The 21825-nt window shown below is 46.9% G+C and overlaps 1 protein-coding gene across 1 annotated transcript; it reads left to right on the top strand.

Moving 5' to 3' along the window:
- Positions 1-6423: 6423 nt before the first annotated feature.
- Positions 6424-21530, top strand: LOC142296056 (perilipin-2-like). The gene is made up of 8 exons (XM_075339269.1): positions 6424-6472; positions 6569-6617; positions 12034-12229; positions 17317-17399; positions 17812-18064; positions 18442-18626; positions 20756-20890; positions 20965-21530. Exons 2-8 carry the CDS (start codon positions 6585-6587, stop codon positions 21334-21336), a joined length of 1257 nt encoding a protein of 418 aa, XP_075195384.1. The 5' UTR covers positions 6424-6472; positions 6569-6584; the 3' UTR covers positions 21337-21530.
- Positions 21531-21825: the final 295 nt, after the last annotated feature.

Raw genomic sequence — 21825 nt, 5'->3', positions numbered from 1 at the left:
AAATGAACATTGGGCAAATGCACTTAGAAAATCCAATATTCTTTATTTAAGATTCATTAAAACATACTCTGTAAGTGTGAACACATCATCTCTTTATCTCAGACTAGTGGCCTCTTTCTTAGCACATTTCTATGCAATAATTACCTGTCCACACCAACGGGCTCTAGCTGAACAGAGGCGGGATGTTAGATTGCAAGCTTGCTTTCTTCCTTTTAATTAGTTTCTTCCCAGCTATACTTATGTTCAGTGTTCGGATGGATATGGCCTCTCTAGAGATCAGAAAGATGTCATGAATTTTAGAATTTCTCTATGACAACTTGTATTCTAAAGCGGGCTTTACACACTGCGATATCGGTCCCGATATCGCTAGTGTGGGTACCCGCCCCCATCTGTTGCGCAACACGGGCAAATCGCTGCCCGTGCCGCACAACCTCACCCAGACCCGTCACACATATTTACCTGCCCGGCGACGTCGCTGTGACCGGCGAACCGCCTCCTTTCTAAGGGGGCGGTCCGTGTGGCGTCACAGCGACGTCACTGAGCGGCCGCCCAATAGCAGCGATGCAAAATCGCTCATCGGTGTCACACGCAACGGCATCGCTAATGCGGCCGGATGTGCGTCACCAATTCCGTGACCCCAACGAGTTCGCATTAGCGATGTCGTAGCGTGTAAAGCCCCCTTAAGAGTACAATAAAAGTCAAATTTTGTTTTTCTTGACATACAATTATTAAAAAAGATAATGAAAAACAAATACAATTATAGTATATCACAAAAGTGAGTACACACCTCACAATTTTGTAAATATTCTATTATATGTTTTCATATGACAACACTGAAGATATGACACTTTCATACAACGTAAAGTAGTCAGTGTCCAACTTATATAACAGTGTACATTTGGTGTGTTCTCTAAATAACTCAACACACAGTGAATAATGTCAAAACTACTGGCAACAAAAGTGAGTACAGTCCTAATTGAAAATCGACAACACAGAGCTGGTGGATGTTAGAGACTATGGGCTCCTCCACCTTCCATTTGAGAATGCCCCACAGATATGTAACCCCTTTGCGACAGCCATACGGATTAAAACGGCGGTAGAAAAAGATACTTATTCCGATCTGCTGTTTTAAAACGGCGGTTAGAAAAAGGTAAATAGCGCCCCCAGCGTCAGAAAATCTCTGGGGTTTCAGCATAGCTGAGAGCCAGTAGCTCACGATTCTGGACGTTTTTCCGTTACCCGGTCATGTGATCATCGGTACACACTGTTTAACCGTGATGGCATGACAGTAAATGGTGGCGCTGGTGAAAAATGATTTATCTCCCACCTGGCATGATAAAACATGTCAGATGGGAGCTAAATCTCCTCCCCCGTTCCCTTGGTGTCGCCAAAGTACCCCCCTGACCCTCTCTCGATAATCGAAGATGGCGGCGCGCACAACCAGTGGGCCTGCCGCAGTCATCCTCCTCGTTTGATTTCTGTTGCATGTGCCATGACAGATGCAACAGAAATCTTCTCCCCATATCCAGTTAGGTTACCCCTATAACTCCGCCCGGTGTCCCCGGTACCTTGTGCAGCTGCAATCCACTGATATCCCTCCTTCTCAAAAGATGCTGGCCGCATGCGCAGAGCGGTTGTCACCCTTCTTCCTGCGTTCAATGATGAGCAGTGGACCCGGGGAGAGTGGGTGCAGTACCCACACTCCTCACATGGAGGGTCTGCACCTCCAGAAAATGGGGGATACATTCCCTGAGCGTGCCCTCCATATTTTGGAATGAGGTTACTGCAGGTCACTCTGCCCTTGTTTGGACTGGGGCAGTGTGAGTGCAGTATTCTCAGCTCACTTCAGCCACACTCCTCACATGGAGGGTCTGCACTTCTAGAATATGGGGGATACGTTCACTCAGCCTGCGCCCCATATTCCTGTAGGTCCAGAATCGTCGTGGGACCCCTAAAATGGATTACGGCGCACTGGAATTTTTTTTCTTTTCAATAAATTGGTGAAAGAGGGAATATGTTGGGGAGCGTTTGTCAATTTTTTTTTGTCGTTTACTTTTTTTTTTATTACTGACAGTTATTGATGTCAGGTATTTGATAGATGCCGTGACATCACTAACCACTGGGCTTGATGCCAGGTGACATTACAGTTGGTATCCACCCCATTTATTACACCGTTTGCTATGCCACCAGAGCAACGGGATTAGCTGGGGGAAACACCAGGATTGGCGCATCCAACAGATGCGCCACTTTTGGGGCAGCTGTGGCTTGCTATTTTTAGGCTGGGAAGGGACAAATAACCATGGCTCTTCCCACCCTGAGGATACCAGACCCCAGCTGTCTACTTCACCTTGGCTGGTGATCCAATTTGGGGGAAACCCCACATTTTTTTAATTACTTATTTATAAATAATAAAAGAAACCAGCCTGGGGCGCCCTCTGTTTTATATCACCAGCCAAGGTGAAGCTACCAGCTGTGGCCTGCAGGCTGCAGCTGTCTGCTTTACCCTAGCGGCTAATAAAAAAGGAGGGCCCCACGTCGCTTTTTTATTTTTTTTTTTGGCTAAATACAAGGCTAAGCACCCTTTAGTGCTACATGTAAGTCACTAAAGGGTGGCAGCTTAGAATATACAGGGGGTGGGATGTTATATAGGTGTTTGACATCCATCCATCCATCCTAACTTTTTAGGCTGTGTGCCCACGATTAGGGTTTGCAGCGTTTTGGAAGCAGAGTATTTTTGCTGCGTTGTGCAGTGTGTGAGAAATTTGGCTCTACAGCAACACTTGTGTGAAGTAGCTGTGGATTCAAAATGCTTACTATACCCCTGAATAAAATCCTTTAGGGTCTAGTTTCCAAAATGAGGTCACTTGTAGGGGTTTCTGCTGTATAGGTACACTAGGGGACCTGCAAATGTGACATGGTGCCTGCAATTTATTTCAACTTTTCCAAAACTCAAATGGTTGCCTTCCATTCCAAGCCCTACCGTTAGTCCAAAAAGAGGTTTTTGACCACATGTGGAGTAACCCTGCGCTCATAAGAAATTGGTTAACAAAGTGTGAGGTCCATTTTTTGGTGCTGCCTCTTCAAAAAGTGAGAGATTTGGTGCTAAAGCAACATTTTTGTGAAGAAAAAAAAAATGAAAATTTTCAATATGGCGACCTAAGGTTATGAAATTCTGTGAAGTACCTGTAGATTCAAAATGCTCACTACATCCTGGATACAATCCTTCAGGTGTCTAGTTTCCAGAATGGGGTCACTTGTGGGGGAGTGCCACTGTTTAGGTTCCTTAGGGGCTCTCCAAACGCGACATGGCTTTTGCTAATAATTCCAGCCAATTTTTGCAGTCAAATGGTGCTCCATGCTTTCCGAGGCCTGCGGTGCGCCCAAACAGTTGATTTCCACCACATATGAGGTATCAGCATAATCAGAAGAAATTGCACAATGAATTTTTGGTGCATTTTTTCCTGTTACCCTTGTGAAAAAAAACTATTTAGTTGAAGTAACAATTTTCTGGTAAAACTTTATTTTTTTTATTTTCATAGCTCAACGCTACAAACTTCTGTGAAGCCCCCGGGGTTTCAAAATTCTCATCAAACATCTAGAAAAATTCGTTGAAGTGTCTAGCTTCAAAAATGGTGTCAATTGTAGGGGGTTTCTGCTGTATAGGTACCTTACGGGCCCTACAAATGCGACATGGTGCTCGTAATCGTTTTCAGCCAAATTTGCTTTCCAAAATTCAAATATTGTTCCTTCTGTTACGGGCCCTCCCATTTGCCCAAACAGAGGTTTCTGACCACATGTGGGGTATCAGCTTAGAAGAAACTGGGTAACAAATTTTGGGGTCCATTTTGTTGTGTTATTTCTTCTAAAAGTGAATAAATTTGGGCTAGAGCAACATTTTTAGGTAAAATGATCATTTTTATTTTTTTTTCATTCCATATCACTTTAGTTCCTGTAAAGTACCTGAAGGGTTAATAAACTTCTTGAATGTGATTTAAAGTACTTTGAAGGGTGCAGTTTTTAGAATGGTGTCACTTTTGGGTATTTTCTGTCACCTAGGCCCCTCAAAGTCACTTCAAATGTGATGGAGTCCCTAAAAAAACGATTTTGTAAATTTTGTTGAAAAAATGCAAAATTGCTGATGAACTTTGAACCCTTCGAACTTCCAAAACCCAAAAAATTTAGTTTCAAAAATTGCGTTGATGTAAAGTAGACATGCGGGAAATGTAATTAAGTACTTTGTGTGACAAAACTCTCTGGTTTAAGGGCATAAAAATTAAAAGTTTGAAAAATGCGAAATTTCCATAATGTTCATCAAATTTACGATTTTTACACAAATTAAAGCAAAAAAAATATCGTCCTAAATTTACCACTGTCATGAAGTACAATATATCACGAAAAAACAATGTCAGAATCAGCGGGATCCGCTGAAGCTTTGCAGAGTTATAACACGTGAAAGTGACACTGGTCAGAATTGCAAAAAATGGACTGGTCTTTAAGTACAAAACTGGCTTCGTCCGTAAGGGGTTAGTAGGGTTTAGGTCTGGAGACATGCTTGGCCAGTCCAGCATCTTTATGCTCAGTTTCTTTAGCAAGACAGTGGTCATCTTGGATGTGTGTTTGGGGTCGTTATCATGTTGGAATACTGCCCTATGGCCCAATTTCTGAAAGGAAGGGATCTTGCTCTGATTCAGTATGTCACAGTACATGTTGGCATTCATGGTTCCCACAATGAACTGTAGCTCCCCACAGTCAGCACTCATGCAGCCCCAAACCATGACACTCCCACCACCACCATGCTTGACTGTAGGCAAGAAACACTTTGTACTCCTCACCTGGTTGCCGCCACACATGCTTGAAACCATCTGAATCAAATAAGTTTATCTTGGTCTTATCAGACCAAGATAAACTTATTACTTATCACTGGGTTTCAGTAATCCATTTCCTTAAGGTACCTTCACACATAACGACTTACCTGCGATCCCAAAAACGATGCGACCTGATAGGGATCGCAGGTAAGTCGCTGGGAGGTCGCAGGTGAGATGTCACACAGTCAGATCTTACCAGCGATGCAGAACAATACAGATCGCAGTAGCAACCTGTATAACGATCTCAGCAGTCACTGTGATCCTGTTACACAGTGTCAAACACAGCGATGTGTCCTGCCCAGCAGGACATCGCCTTTGAAGAAAATGACCTGGACCATTCTGCAACGACTAGAGATCTCACAGCAGGGGCCTGATCGCTGGTAAGTGTCACACATAACGAGATCGCTAACGGGATCGCAAAACGGTGACTCAGCTGCGATCTCGCTAGCGATCTCGTTATGTGGGACAGTACCTTTAGTCTGCTTGTCTTCAGCAAATTGTTTGTGGGCTTTCTTAAGTATCATGTTTAGAAGGGGCTTCTTTCTGGTACAACAGCCATACAGACTGATTTAATGACGTGTGCGGTGTACGGTTTGAGCATTAACAGAGATTGAACAATGCTGGTAGCCCTGTAGCAGTCAATTTTGAAAAGACAACCTTTGGATATAATACTGAGCACATATATTCCTCTTCTATCTATCCTTCTATCTATCTATCCCTCTATCTATCTGTCTGTCTATCTATCTATCCCTCTATCTATCTGTCTGTCTATCTATCTATCCCTCTATCTATCTGTCTGTCTATCTATCTATCCCTCTATCTATCTGTCTGTCTATCTATCTATCCCTCTATCTATCTGTCTGTCTATCTATCTATCCCTCTATCTATCTGTCTATCTATCCCTCTATCTATCTGTCTGTCTATCCCTCTATCTATTCTTCTGTCTATCTACTATCTCAGAATTAAAGGACTTTTTTTTTTTTTCCTTCAATGTGCTTTATTGCATTGAATGCAATAAAGCACATCCCAACCCGCACGCGGCAAAACCGCGAATAATACCGCGGTAAAACCGCGGCAAACCGCATGCGGTTTTCGGATGCGGTTTCCCGCGGTTTTTTACAGCGGGTGCGGTAATCTTTGAGGACATGCGGAATTTTCACAAGAAAATTCCATTTCCCAGTGCGCACAGAGCCTAAATATGTGTACGTATGCCTGTATGTGTATGTATCTGTGCATGTCTATGTGTGGATGGGGCCCACTGAGATTCTTTCGCCCAGGGCCCACAAAAACCTGGAGCCGGCCCTGCCAGACCCCACTCCCACTATCCCCACAATAACTGCCGTGTGTACAGGCTCCTCCAGCACATAACACGCCCCCGTTACCGGCCTCACCACACAACTGTCAGTCACACCGTGACCCCTGCACGCCGCGCACAGCCGCCCTCAGTCAGGAGAGCAGACTGTGACGTCACCAGTCAGCTGACTGCAGGGAGCCTCCGGAGACCGCGCATAGTCAGGTGGGCGTGGTTATCGCCTATAAGAGCGCAGACGCCCGAGGAGCGCTCATTGACTCATTCCTCTCTGGCAGGCAGTGGCTGTAGTGAGCAGGTGGGTGGCGGCTTCAGCCCGTGCTGGGATTAGAGGAGAGATCTCTGGTGGTGTTTGCTCTTTCTCGGCGATGACCGTGTGCTTTACTTTTTGTAGGTATTTTCCTAGCAACATGGCTGAGACAGTGGAGCAGCAGCAGCAGCAGGTAATGTTTCCACCCTGGTATATATTGGGCATGGAGGGAGCAGATGTAGTGGAGCTTATAGTCTGCCCCTTACTGTGGGGTCTGAGCCCCTCACTATTAGTGCAGCAGTAGGTGGCTCCTCAGTGCCCCTGGTATATGCCCTGTGGGAGGCTCTCTGGTATCTGCCATCTGCTGGTGCCAGGCTGTGTAGTGCCCCAGGTGCACAGGATCTGCTGGCAGTGCCCACCTCAGGTCGGGTTTGGTGCAGGTCTCCAGGTGTTGGTGCTTCCATGTGAGGATTATGGCCAGGACTGTTCTGTAGCGCTGTGTGGAGCTGTAGAGCAGTACATGATCTGATCACTGATGGAAATGGCTGTGCTCCTATGGGTGTCTTCCTATACCTGCAGTCTGTGCTGTGGTCAGTGCTGGCATTGAGCAGGTGCTGCAGTGAGTGCGGCTCATCAGCTTTAACCCCTTAGTGAGGGTCCTGAATTCTTTATTTTCAGAGATGATCTAATGCATATGTGATGCATGTAAAGGGATCTGTCAGCAGGCTCTCACCCCCGTAATGTGCATGTAGATTCCAGAAATCAAGCTCAGCACAACCTTTACATGGCCAGTCTTTGAGAAATCAGTGTTTTTAATTCATGTGCAAATGAAGTTGTGGATCGGACACCTGTCACTCCAGCTCTGTGCCACCGCTTACTACTTCATTGAGAGCTCCATTGCCTGAGGTTACCCAGCATAGAGGCTCATTCTAGCAAGAGGTGGTGCTGGGTGAGGAATAGAGCTGGAATGGTAAAGGCATGAAGGCTACCATAACCCTTCAGCCTCATTTGCATATGAAAGTGAGGCTTATTTAGAAATGGACAGACTCCTAATGTGAGGGGTCTTCTGGATTTGTCTCTGAAAGCTGCATGGGCATGTAAACAGATTAGTTGGTTTTGAAGTCTGGATTTCTCCACTTTTCTCTAATGGCCCATTTAGACAAGGTGGTCTTCATGACATATTTAGAAGTGTCTGATAAACCATTATCTGCGTATTATGATTGACAGCACATCTCTAGTTGCCTACATGCTGATTAATTGTTTAATAGAGATGAGCAGACCCATGCACATTTGGGTTTGTCTAATATGGAATGAGAAGTTATATCTGGAAACGAAACCTGACCCAAGACAACAAACCCCATAGACGTAAATGGGGATAAGACTTTCTGTGCTGTAAAATGGTTGGAGTAAGGGCTAGGTGGCTGCTAAGGGGTTAAGAGCAGTGTGCCCACGTGTGCGTATTGCATGCAGTTACGCTGCGTTCTGCACTGCAGCGTAACTGTGCAGGGGATGCAGGACACATGCAATCTTTGTGCATAATCCATGCCCACGTTGCGTTTTAGAACGCAGCGATTTGCATGCTGCCAAATCACTGCGTTCTAAAAAGCAACATGTCACTACTTTTGTGCGCTTTGCATGCTGTCTCCATTCTGTCTATAGGGAGAGGCAGCATCCAGAGCGCACGAATTCTGCAGTCGGCAAAGTTTCAGAACGGAGCTTTTCAGCTGCGCTCTGAAGCGGACGTTGCAGTGCAGAGCGCACAAACGTGGGCACAGCCTTATACATATTTCCTGGAAGATTACACTGCAGTCACACTTCTCCTGGCCTGCTCATTAAGCTTCATGAATATTCACTTTTCCCCTGCCCACTGTGTGCCAGTGTCTGCAGACTGCTAGATATGCCCCCCCCTCTTTTAGTATCTGATTTATTGTATGGTAGTGTAAAATAACTTAATGAATGGCATGTGGTTTTGCCATATTTTTGATCACCAGCAGGGGTAAAACTAGCTGCAGCCTCCAGGGGTCTGCTTTAGGCTGCTTTCACACTGTTTTTCTAACATGCCTCAAACGTTTTTTTGGTGTGAAAGCGGATCCTGTTTTTGCAAAGAAAAACGCATGTTATTTTCCAGGATCCTGTCACTTGAAGTTTATGGGCGGGCATTGAAGTCATGTGATCGGGAGTGAGGGGAACTGAATGTGATGGACTAGGAGCCGGCATCTGACAACTGCAGTAAGCTGTAACCAAGGTTAACATCGGGTAACTAAGAAGCGCTTTGCTTGGTTACCGGATATTTATCTTGGTTACGAGCGTCCACCGCTCTAAGGAGGGGGGAGGGGGAGAGAGGGACTGATCACGCCAGGCTGGTTTCTGGGCATGCTCAAGCAGGATCCTGTATCAGCATGCCAGCGTTCACATGCGTTTGCGTGCTGTTTAGTCAGGATCCAGCGATTTGCAGTATTTGGACGCAGCTCAAAAATGCTACAAGTAGCGTTTTTGAAAAAAGTTAAACTGCAAGTCGCTGGATCCTCACTATAACGCACGCAAATGCATGTGGACGCGAGTCCATTGCAAATGCACTGAAGTGAAAACATATTTGCACTGGATCTGTTTTTGCGGGGGGGGGGGGGGGAATAATTTCAGGACGCATGTTAAAAAGACGTAGTGTGAAAGCAGCCTTACTGTGGCTGTTTATGAAAAATAAAGATCCACCCAATTTATTTAAATTAAAAAAAGTGCTGTATTTCTTTTTATATTCTTTTTTTTCTAACCAATCCATGGTAAAGCTGACTGCTGGTTATTCAGTTTCAGAAGGTCTGTGGATATTGCCCCATAACAGCCTAAAAATACTAACCTGCAGCCAACCCAGACATGGCACATTCATTAGATGTAACACAACTCATCCTGATGTAGTCCCATGACCGGACTGCTCTGGTGCTTTGTCCTGCAATCCAGCAATGGTTCAACTCAGTTAATTGAGCAGCAGGCAGCCCTCAGTTGAACCCTGTCTGATTGCAGGACACGGCTGCACAGCAATCCCCAGTGTGAACTCCAATGATCAGACTGCTGTCCACAGTTCAGTAATCTGGCAGTGGATTCATCAGTGGTCACTTGGTATCATGGGAACCTGGCTGTGACATCCAGTGCACAATCCCAAGAGATGGTTCCCCCTCTCCCCAAACCTGTCTGATCTGTTACCTTCAGTCCATATGCTTTACCCTGTTAGTGGCCTCCAGGTCCCGCACTCCTGTGATCCAGCATAATTAGGCTACATGCGCACGCTGCTTTTTTTTCCTGCTTTTTTGCTGCAGTTTTGTCAGCAGAACTTTCTGACATCTGACTTCCCAGCAAAGTCTCTGAGAAGTCAGATTTGTCATGCGCACATTGCAGTTTATTTGTCAGCGTTTTTTTTTTTCAAAGTTTGTGACAAAAAAAATGCACCATTTTCATTCTTCCTGCGTTTTTGTCAACATTTGTCACCCATTGAAATCAATGAGGACATCAAAAACGCAGGAAAAATGCATGCTAATCAAAAGTGGTGCATTTTACCTGCCTTTTACCTGCGTTTTTGCTAGCAAAAACGCAGGTGATTTGTCAGGAAGTGAGGTCAGGCAAGTGGTCCCGTCCCGTCCTCCACGTGTTCCCCGAAGTACCGCTGTCCCCAGGGGAGATGATGTGGAGGACGGGGACTATCAGCAGCGGCAGCGAGAGGGGGATGGACATTGGCAGCTGAAAACATTGATTTTTCCCTCTTGCTGCTGCCGCCGCTGGTAGTCCCGTCCTCCCTGTGTTCCCCGAAGTACCGCGGTCCCCGCACAGGGGAGATGATGGACCCCTCTCACCGCCGCCGCTAAAAGTCCCGGGCTCCACGCTCCTGCCGCCGGCGGGCTCCACGCTCCTGCCGCCGGCGGGCTCCACGCTCCTGCCGCCGGCGGGCTCCACGCTCCTGCCGCCGGCGGGCTCCACGCTCCTGCCGCCGGCGGGCTCCACGCTCCTGCCGCCGGCGGGCTCCACGCTCCTGCCGCCGGCGGGCTCCACGCTCCTGCCGCCGGCGGGCTCCACGCTCCTGCCGCCGGCGGGCTCCACGCTCCTGCCGCCGGCGGGCTCCACGCTCCTGCCGCCGGCGGGCTCCACGCTCCTGCCGCCGGCGGGCTCCACGCTCCTGCCGCCGGCGGGCTCCACGCTCCTGCCGCCGGCGGGCTCCACGCTCCTGCCGCCGGCGGGCTCCACGCTCCTGCCGCCGGCGGGCTCCACGCTCCTGCCGCCGGCGGGCTCCACGCTCCTGCCGCCGGCGGGCTCCACGCTCCTGCCGCCGGCGGGCTCCACGCTCCTGCCGCCGGCGGGCTCCACGCTCCTGCCGCCGGCGGGCTCCACGCTCCTGCCGCCGGCGGGCTCCACGCTCCTGCCGCCGGCGGGCTCCACGCTCCTGCCGCCGGCGGGCTCCACGCTCCTGCCGCGCGATCAGCTGTGCTGTCAGAGGTTACTCGCGGCCACCGCTGGATTCGGCGGTGGCCGCGGGTAACCTCGGTGACAGCTCAGCTGATCGCGCGGCTGTCTTCATTAGCTGCATGGAGGTGACAGGAGTGGCGGTGTCTGCTGCTGCTCCGGTCACCTCCATGCAGCACTGCTGGAAGCGACGCTGGAGCATGCTGGATTACGCCGGACATGGAGGGCTTTGTCGGGGTTAATAAACTGGTAATGAGGGAATGTGTTTGTGTTTTTTATTTCTAATAAAGGATTTTTCGGGTGTGTGTGTTTATTTACTGTAATTTACAGATTAATCATGGAGGGTGTCTCATAGACGCCTGACATGATTAATCTAGGACTTATTGGCAGCTATGGGCTGCCAATAACTCCTTATTACCCCGATTTGCCAACGCACCAGAGTAAATCGGGAAGAGCCGGGTACAGCCCCAGAACTGTCACATATAATGTATGCGGCAATTCTGGGCGGCTGCTGACTGATATTGTTAGGCTGGGGGGCTCCCCATAACGTGGGGCTCCCCATCCTGAGAATACCAGCCTTCAGCCGTATGGCTTTATCTGGCTGGCATTAAAATTGGGGGGGACCGCACGCCGTTTTTTTTAATCATTTATTTCTAATTTTTTTTTTTTCCAATTCAACAAGCTTTATGGGCTTGTTTGAACTGAAAAATTCATGAAACAATTGTTGACAAAACTGCAGCCAAAAACGCACCAAAAAAGCAGCAAAAATGCACCAAAAAAGCACCTACATTTTTTGTGACATTTCCAGGCTCTCTCTGACAAGGTGCAGTTTTGGCTGCAGTTTGTGAACACGAAAAAGAAGCAGCGTGCGCATGTAGCCTTAGAGGTTTTATTCTTGAGGAGGGGATGGATGCGGCAATGGAAATTGGGTAAGATTGTTATTGGTAAGCATTTATTGCTATAGAAGTAATGCCTTTTCCTAGGTGCATCTTTAGGATCCAGTGATCATTGCAGCATGCCATGTTGTTGTAAAATGGTGACTAAACTGATTAGTCTGACCCTGGGGATTTAATCTAGTTCATGGAAGAATTAATTTTAATGAAATTTATTTTGAATGGAATTACCAGACTGTACAAGTGATTTGTTGTTCTTTTTTTCTTGTGTAGAATGTGGTGGTAAGGTTGATAAACCTCCCATTTGTGAGCTCTACATATGACATGGTGTCCTCCACCTACGTGACCACTAAAGACAACCATCCCTACCTGAAGTCTGTATGTGACGTCGCAGAGAAAAGTGTGAAGAGCATCACTTCTGTGGCCATCACCAGCGCCATGCCAATCCTGCAGAAACTCGAGCCTCAAAGTAGGTTTAGCGTCTTGATGGTGGTCACTGTCAAACATGTAATTCTGTGGTAATCTGCACACCGAATGCTTGGTGGGTTGTTGCAAGGCAACTTGTCCTGAAGATCAGCAAATTCATCTGCAAGTGGAGTACTGAAACGTACAAATCTGTATTTTCCAGAATGCAGACTTGTGGGTTGTTTGGTGTTTTTGTCTTTTTTCAGCCTTTTATGGTGCAGAGGAATAGTCTACTTTCCAATCCTCACTGCTTCTAGTAACCCTGAGCCTTTCACAGAAATGGGATTTCCTGCTGCAATTGTCCAGAGATGAGGGTCTGGATAGTGGAGCATTGTGGGTTCAAGACATTAAGGCTACATGCTCACACTGCATTATTTTACCACAGTTTTGGTACCAATATTGCATGCATTTCCTTCCCCAGTATGGTCTGAGACTTCATTCTTACTGTGGCTATATTTGCAGTTTTTTCTATTGCATTATTGTGATGACTACAGAAGCTGCATGTTTCTTTGCATTTTGTAGCAGAGTTTCTAATTAGTGATGGGAGGACTTGCAGATCAATCCCCTGCCGACTCGGTGGCCAGTGATTGATGCCTGGATCTGGCCAGTTGCCTTTTCCTAGTCTATTGGGACCAGAATCTGGCACAAAGGGGTAGGAGCAAATCTTTATACTTGCCTTGTCACTGGTGCAGCTGTAAGCTCCCACAGTCACTCATTCACTTCCAAGCCACTCATTACCTATTTTGAATATGCCTTCTTTTCCCCTCAACCATGACAGCACCACGTGAGAGAGGGATCCGCCCAGCGAGGACAGGAAACCATTCTGAAATAAAAGGGCAGTACCTCTCCCCTTCGTCAGTTGGTTTCCTGTCCTTGATGGGAGACCTTGTTCTGGAATACGGCGGTTGAAGTAAGAAGTTTGAAGTACAGAAGCTGTAATTACCCAGCCCTGTCCGGTGTCCGGAAAAGCAGGGTGAGTCCTGCGCCGTCCACCAGCCCTTGGGGAACCTGGTGTCCGGGGGGGGGGGTTGCGGCAGTGCCTATCAGGGGTTCAGGACCGCCACTTCCCTCCCCCCCCCCCCCCCACCCCACCCTTGCGCTCCCCTGCTGCCTAGGATTTCCGAATGTGGCGCACTCTGGGACGCGCACAGGGCATGCAGGGTACTGGAGGCGTGCTTGCGTGACGTCTACTGAAGGGGATGGCAGCGCCCATGCAGCAGCGGTGGTGTTTCAGGGCAGGTGCCTGCCGTCTGGACACCGCTGGGCGCATTGAAACGGGGGGGGGGAGGGGCGCACCTTTTATGGGACCGGAAGGTAGAGGAGCAGCACGGGTGCTCATGCCTACATCCCAGGATGGCTTCAGAAAGGCGGCAGCACTCTCTGGAGCGCCAGCAGCATAGCCATATGAACAGTCACCGTTCTAAGTGAAACAGACCTGCCCAGCCTCAATAGCCAGAAGGGCAAATCATCTTGTGGCTCCACGACTTCTGCCGGACCTGTGGGTGTTCTGACGAAGCCTCCAGGACCAGTACCCTTGATTTCCTGTGGTGAGTGATCTTCGTGAATGTCATCTGCATCATTAGGTAGCTCCTAAACTCCATACGGAGTGTTCCCTGTGCAGAGAGCAGATATGGCCTGCGGGCCGAGTGTCGGAGACTCCTTGTGTGGGGCATAGATGGCAAGGTCTCTGCTTCGATCTATGGATTGCTGCATGCGAGTTACAAATGTGCATATGTTGTGAGGTAGCGACCACCAATATGGTAAATGGTCGCTATATGTCGCAGTGAAGGTCGCTGCGATATTACACTGAAGAGGTTGCTATGGGACTTGTAGTTCCACAAAGGCTTATTTCTGCATATAAAGGGCCAGGTTCCCTTTAATAAGCCCAGTGTGCTGTGCAGGTGTGGAGAATCAGACCTCCTCCTGTGGGTGTGTCCAGTCTGATTAGGAGACTCAGTGTGTGTGTTCTGCAGAGTGAGAACAGAGCAGGGAGCTCTGGATGTATCAGCCTGTGTGGAGGCTGAACACGGGGCTCTGGAATTCAGTCTGGGTTTAGGCTGGAAGTAGTGTGCAAGCTAGGCTAGTTAGTGCTGTGGCTACTGGACCAAAGCTCTCCTGGAGTGGAGGGACAGACAGGAGTCTGCAGAGTGTCTCTGGGTTCTTGGAAGGAGCCACAGCAAGTTTTGTTCCCTGGCAGGAGCCAGTGTGTACAGGCGCCACACTTCCAATAGAGACCATATCGGACTGGAAGCCCACGGTATGTGGTTGTGCTGTTTTTTGCTGTAAGCCAGGAGAGGCCTGTTATGTCTGTTTGCCGTTTATGACAGGTTTTTCATAACCGGCTGGGATTTTTTATGGAGATACTGTATCGTCCTGTGACCTTGCCTATGCCTACCTGAGCTAATCTTCACAATGTATTGCTATATGGTTGGTAGCCTTCCTTTGTGACAATTCAGCAGCGGCAGCCTCCGCGGTTGGCAACACCCCTATGACATACAGCATAAGTTGGGGTCCATGCCTACAGACTGACATGTACACGGTGACAGCTCTGTCTTAACAGCTGTCACTAACAGTGGGGGCTTGTTACTGTCAGTTACGGCACTCGCTCTCCAGGTCCCATGTGCACGCTCCTGTATGCACACACTTGTGGGAAACATCAGCAGGAATTCTGAATGGACTATACTCCATTAGCGTATAATTGTCACTAGTGTAGAGATATACACAGCCTTCAATGGTGACCAGGGGACATCTAGAGGAACAAGGGTCTCTTCTAATCCCAGTGATTCTCCATTTGAGAGCAGGGAGACCCTGGATTTTCTTGTGAGCCTGAGGTAGACTATGGCGCTCTCTGCCACCAGATGAGGCATCCTCTTGTATTATCACAATTTGATTAATACATGCCAAATGCAGCCTTTCTTTATATTGCTTGATCAAGATGCATCCACCCAACGTGTTTCATTATAACTACTCATCAGGGGAAGTCTTCTTAAATAGATGCTCTGCATCCTGTCTGTATTTCTGTTCCTGACAGGGCATAGATTAGGATATTAGGATGCATATTGATCAAGCAATATAAAAGGCTGCATTTGGTATAAGTCAAATTGTGATAACCAAGAAGAAGCCTCAGCTTATATTTTGTACCCAGTTAATTACAGTAAGACCATTCCTTTTTCTTTGATGGGACCCATTTAATGTGAATAGTGAGATCCTGAGCTACTATAAAAGGTTTGGTTTTACAATTTTGTCCCATTACAATAAATCCAATTATTTCTCCAGAAGGGGACTCCTTTATGAGAAATTTGGGGCTCTGTCCAACCATAAGATGATAGTATGTATGGTATGTTTGTTGTGCCGCACATACTGCATCAGTCCATTTGAGCTTGGCCAAGTAGCATATGTATCTTATATTTCACGTTTTTAATAAGTGATTAACAGATCACTGAATAATGAACACTTTAAGGTGTAGTTTTAAGTTTGGTCTAAATTATTAGGCTTATCAAGAAGTGACCCCCCACCCCCCCTCTCAGTCTTCGCTATTTTATTTTCCAATGCCAAGAGCCCTCTATGGAAAGTGGTAGTCCTGCCCATGATACCACATCATTAAAGATGGTGCTCTGATGGCAGAGGGACCTCATTCACTTGTTAGCACCGGACTGCTTGGCAGGGAGAAAGGAGGGTGGAGATTCCCCCGAGCCCGTTCTCATAGCAATTGAAGGCTGAGGGACCTTTCTTAAAGAGGTGGTGTCCCTGGGTCACATGACAAGAAGGCTGAGACTGTGATCCTTGAATCTGCTTAAATTCCAAAGGATAAATTTGCTTCACGCTAGGAGCACCTGTCATGCAACTGGCTCCTGAAGGGACAGGAAAAACACTGGAGGTGGGGAGGGGCAATTTAATCTCAAGTTGGTGTGCAGTCATGGAACATGACTGCCCACTGAGTTTTAGCCAGGCTTGAGTGAGCCACGCGATCAGTTGTGACGTCACTCTGGTTAACCGCAGCTACAGCTGGAGGTTCCCACTGCCTTCCACCTGTGACCGCAGGTAACCAGACCTCAATTAACTCAGGTGAGATCACTGAAGTAACCTGAGGTAAAGTTAACCACCCAAAGCTCTTTGGTTTTTATTTCTTCTCACTTACAGATTAGTAATGTAGGAGGGGGGGGGGGGGTGTCAGATGCCTCCCATTACTAATTTAAGTCTTAGTGGCAGCTGTGAGCTGACACTCACTACACCCCCTCCCAATTACCCCAACTGCCCTCTCGGGGCAATCAGGAAGAGACAGGTGAAGTGTCAGCTATCCTGGGCAGCTGTAGGATTTGTAGCCTGGGCAGAGCCCAATAAGCATGACTCTCCCCAGCCTGAGCATACCAGCCCCTAGCTGCTGGGCTCTTGGGTATCAAAATTGGGAGGGACTGCACATGTGTTGGGTTTTTATTTTAAAAGCAGTTCTTTCTATTTCGAAACACAGCAAAGATAAGCACATGGCTAAAGGTTGTAGCCATAAGTTTTCTGTGCTAGGGGGACCCTATGTTTTTACTGTGCAATAGACCTGGTCAGTAACTGAAAGTGTCAGTCACTAAGTGGAGGGGGGGGGGGGTTTCTGACTGCAACCACACCAGTGGGCAGGGGAAGCAGTGCATATGTAAATGAAGGTTATGAGTAGCCCCAGAAGTGAATGAGGCCACGGGAGCAGTTACAGCCACACCAGTGACTTGGTAAGTATAGCATACTCACTTTTATTTCTATTTTTGAACCCCAGTTTGCATTTTGTACTCACAGGCTTTTTTTTTTTTTTTTGGTCACCACCCAGATTCAGCATGTGTACATCGCCTAAATTCAAATAGAATATCTTCTCGGCATATTTCCCAGGAGATGCCACACAAATTCCAAATTTGCCTGATTCACTCACCTTTATTCTTCACACTAGAAACATAAACAAGGCCTGTATCATGGAAGGGCTGTATCTTGTAACCTACAGTCCATTCTCTCCTAGCATCAGAAGTATGCATAGCACCTTGCCAGTATTTGCCAGAACTCTGCTGTCATCAATATGTAGATGTAACTTTGTTCTTTTCCCCTCTCCCTTCCCAGTTGCTCTGGCAAACAATATTGCCTGCGTTGGACTTGATAAAATTGAAGAAAGGTTGCCTATTCTGTATCAGTCTTCTGAAAAGGTAAGCTACTGAAGTCATGTAGAGCCTTAAAGAAGGTGTCCACTACTTAAACAACCCCCATCTCAGTCCCCTTGTTTGCTCACATAAATAAATGTGCCTATACTCTTCTCCAGGCTCCTCATGATGACCCACTGGCTTCCTTCTCCCCACCTTTGGACATTTTTGAGCAGGAAGTCAGCACAGCACTCACATCCTGCTGAAATGTCCAGTTGGGGAGCCACTGGGTGCTTATTGGTCGCGGGTCCCACATGTCATGGCCCTGGGAATGTGGCTTTTGACATCTCTGCAACTTCACCAATGGGGTATAGGCTTATTTTTACAGGGGCAAAGGGGCAGTCTTAGTGGACAACACCCCCCCCCCCCTTAAACTTTACCTACTGTCATTTTAGAGGTGTCATCTTGTACATTTTAGGTTGTGGCTAATGCCTCAGAAGCAGTTGTTGGTGCCAGAGATGCTGTTATCCATAGTATCACAGGAGTAGTGGATAAAACCAAGGGAGCTGTGCAGGAGAGTGTGGAGATGACTAAGGCTGTTGTAAATGGCAGCATTAATACTGTTCTGGGAAGCCGTGTAGTGCAGATCATAAGCGACCGTGTGGACTCTGCACTAACTAGGTCTGAATGTCTTCTGGAACAATACCTGCCACAAACAGATGAAGAGCTAGGTAAGCAAAACCTAGCAAGCCAATGGTGACCCAGCCTGGGAAACTTGCCTACCTTTGTGGACAGGGTACGTGAGATTTGTTGGTTTCAGTCCAAAAAAACTAGCCTGACTAAAGGGTAATTTCCATTTTTATAAATGGGCACAGCCTTTCTTGTGACCTTTTGAAAGGCTGGTCTGTCACTGCCAATTTAACCAACTTCCCAACTAAAATGCCCTAGATTTGGCTAATATCACATTTTAGACATCACCAGAAATGCAGTGAGATCACAGGAGGCTGCCTCAGCTTCATGCTGCTTCTCTCACCACAATCTTAATGTTTCTGCATTTTGTTCATCCAGCTAAGCTGTTAATATCTGGGCATTACAAATTTCTTTATAGCGAAGGACACAGCTGAAACACAAGGCATTGAGCTGTCCCAAGATAAGCCTGGCTACTACGTGCGCCTGGGATCCCTCTCTACTAAGGCCCGCAGGCGTGCTTATCAACAGGCCCTGACCAGGGTGAAGGATGCCAAATGCAGGAGTCAGGAAGCCATTGCTCAGCTCCAGAACACCATTGACCTGGTTAGTACATGTAATTCAAATGTACTGAAATCATCTACATTAAGGTTAGGCTCCATTGCTGCTACATGGAATAGAATCATAAAATGTGTGTACTTGGTACACTAACATATTCATGGTAGCCCATCAGCCACAAGGTGACCTTTTCTGGTACAACCTAGAGCCAATCAAATGCCTCAGATTAAATGTCTACAAATGGTTTAATGTACTTGTCCTACAAAAGTACACTTGAATCAACAGATCTTGGCATAAGGGCCAATTGAATGTTTTAAAATGATCCTGTGGTATCTCAATTGTGGTGTATCATCCAATCATGGCTATGTCTAACCATTGCAGAGTGTTCCAGTTCATGGTCTGCACAGACCACAGCTCTCAGCCCTGGGGCAGTGGGAGAGGTGCAAGGTGCCCATAACTGACAACAGCTGGGTCTTGTAGATGCTGCTTTCTGAACATCTAATAACTTCTTACCAGTCTGAGGATCTCAGAACTGGAGAGGTGACAATGTCCATGATGGCCAAGCTCAGGACTGAGGTAGAAACTCTCCTCTGGTCTGTTTAGTCTGTGCACTCAGTGACTTGTGCTTCTCCCACCCAGTAAAGCAGCTCTACATTAGAAGACCGCCACTACAGAATATTGCAACAGCGCACCTATAAGGTTTCAGTGCAGGTTTATTATCCAATTGCAGAATTTAACGTTCCAAGATTTAATGTTTACTGTGGGCATCCCTCCCCTTTTAAATGGGATTCAGCATTTATTGAAACCTTTGACTAAGCATTGCTATCAGCCTAATGTAGGGAAGTCTCAATTAAAACCCTCTCCACCAGTGCTTCTGTATTCTGTACAAGGGGTGATTCATAAAAGGATGGTGCAAATATTAAAGGCCTCTACTCTTGCATCTTTTGAATTGCCCCACTTATACACACAGCAGCTTGTATCTATTCACACTTGCCTTTCTCTGCTAAAAGGTGCCGTGTGGTTTGTTTTTACTTGTAATTTGACACTTCTTGAGTTTAACAAATTGATTCTTATCTGGAAAACTTTGCAGATTAGAGATCTTGCACTAAAATGTAACCAAAAACCAGTCCTAAATTTTCAGTGTATAGGTTGGCTTTCATATGAATGCTGTCTGGCTGAATCTTGCAGATCAGCTTAAGAGATTGCAGTTGTTCCTAAGGAGATCCCCTCTGTAATGGGAAATTCCTCACTGAATATGGTTTTTGTTTTTAACACTATGAAATTTGATAATGGTTCAGGGCGTCCTTGCTTGCCGGTCAGTGATGAGGGCAATCTGACCTGTTGTCCAGAGCTACAGGCTCCGGGAGGCCTGTGGTCAGATTGCCCTCATCACATGCTGCGTGCTGGGCAGGGAACAGGACAGATCCTGCAGCGCTACACTGTGTAAGAGTGGAACGCAGGAATCTCTCCTCTGTACCCTGCCCGACACTTTTCTATGACACGCACGCGCCCTGATATCATCAGTACGGCGTGCGTGTGTCAGTTGAAAAGTTCCCGCCCGGCATGAGAAGCTGAAGCGGCGGGGCCTGTACGGAGAGAAGCAGCGGCTCCTAGGAGTACAGCATCGGCGCAGCCTGGGCATGTGAAAGAAGCTGCTCAGCGGGGGGCTTGTACGGAGGTGCCTGAGGAGGGGACAAAAAGAGGTGAGTGGTTATTAGTAACCTGTGGGGACAATGGGGGGAGGGGGGGATAACTGTTGACAAATATTTGTGGTGTAGGATATGAGAATGTAGTTTTACAGGTGTGGTATATGGGGGGCGGGTGTAGTGGTGTAGTTTTATAGGGGTGTAGTATAATACTTCACCCCTATATACACCTGTATTATACTGGGTGTGTGTTTTTGTTTTTTCTATCAGAGTTAATCATTAGTCTGACCCTCAAAAACCATCCCAATTTCTCATGTGGCCCCCATGGGAAAATGAATTGCCCACCCGTGGTCTAAGATATTACAACATTGCTTATTTTCATGAGTGCTATTGATTTCTGAAATTTGACAAACACTTGCCTGACAAGCATAATAGTCTTGGTTCTGGCTCTGATATTGAGGATATTTCAGGGTACCTGAATAAGCCAAATGTAGTGCATATAACCTCACCTGCTTATATACAACTTTTCAGATTGAATATGCAAGAAAGAACATAAATAATGCAAATCAGAAGATCCATGATGCTCAAGAGAACATATACAACAAGTGGGTGGAGTGGACAAAAGGCTCCAGAGAAGATGCTGGTGGAGAAACTGAGGGTGCAGAGGTAATGACACTCCCTTGAGTCTTATGCTAGGCATCATCTGTGTACTGGAAACATAACATTTCTTCTCCTTACAGGAAATTGAATCCCGCACACTGGCTATTGCCCGGCATCTTGCTAATCACCTGCAAAGCACATGTCTGTCTCTGGTCTCCAGTGTCCAAGGTCTTCAGCAAAACCTTCAGAACAAGGCTCAAAGTATTAGTGCCATGGCTGCAGATATCTATCAAAACGTCCACTCTGCCGCTTCCTTCAGAGACATGTCTGACAGCCTCTTAACCGCCACTAAGGACAAGATTACACAAATAAAGGATGGTATGGATGAGATGATAACCTACTTTATAAATAACACTCCACTAAATTGGCTGGTAGGTAACTTCACTCCAGAACTGGCTGGTAGCCAAGATAAGGAGGAAGAAATTGATGATGGAGGCTCAGACAAAAAGTAAAAAAACCCCACCTGAACTGTCAAACATCACTGACTTGTCATTTGTTTTCCATCTCCTTGCTTTCCCCCTTAATCAGAGGGCCAGTATCTGGCAACAGACCATGGAAGATGTGAAGGGGGTTGGTGGTCACTGACCCTTGTCTTGGTCTTTATTTTTGTCTTCACAAATCCAGCTTAACTGTAACCAGTATCACTAATGTATAACCCCCCAGTATGTAACTGTTTTAATGCACTTTTGTATGTTAATAAAATACTGCATTGACTTGTCTGTCAGATGTGTATAAACTTCACAACCATAGTTGATGGGTAAAATCTGTGGTCTGAAGGCAAGCTTTAAACTTCCAGATTACTCCATGGAATCTTTAGAATTCACCTCTTTTGAAGGGAGGAGCTAGAGGCACACTGACAATGCAAGTTCTTCTAAGACCCCATTGGCAGTGCTTCATAGAACTTCACAATCACCAGCTACAATTTCTGTAATGGGAGAATC

This window comes from Anomaloglossus baeobatrachus, chromosome 1 (genome assembly GCF_048569485.1).
Source record: "Anomaloglossus baeobatrachus isolate aAnoBae1 chromosome 1, aAnoBae1.hap1, whole genome shotgun sequence".
NCBI classification, from domain to species: Eukaryota; Metazoa; Chordata; class Amphibia; order Anura; family Aromobatidae; genus Anomaloglossus; species Anomaloglossus baeobatrachus.
The sequence above is the reverse complement of the archived record's forward strand: the minus strand, read 5'-3'. Positions and strand labels throughout refer to the sequence as shown.

Bases quoted from the DNA above. Each gene is read 5' to 3' on its own strand.
- LOC142296056 (XM_075339269.1), top strand. From the start codon at position 6,585: ATGGCTGAGACAGTGGAGCAGCAGCAGCAGCAG. The intron at 6,618-12,033 runs GTAATGTTTCCA...TTTCTTGTGTAG, and splicing joins TGGAGCAGCAGCAGCAGCAG to AATGTGGTGGTAAGGTTGAT. The intron at 20,891-20,964 runs GTAATGACACTC...TTCTCCTTACAG, and splicing joins GAGAAACTGAGGGTGCAGAG to GAAATTGAATCCCGCACACT.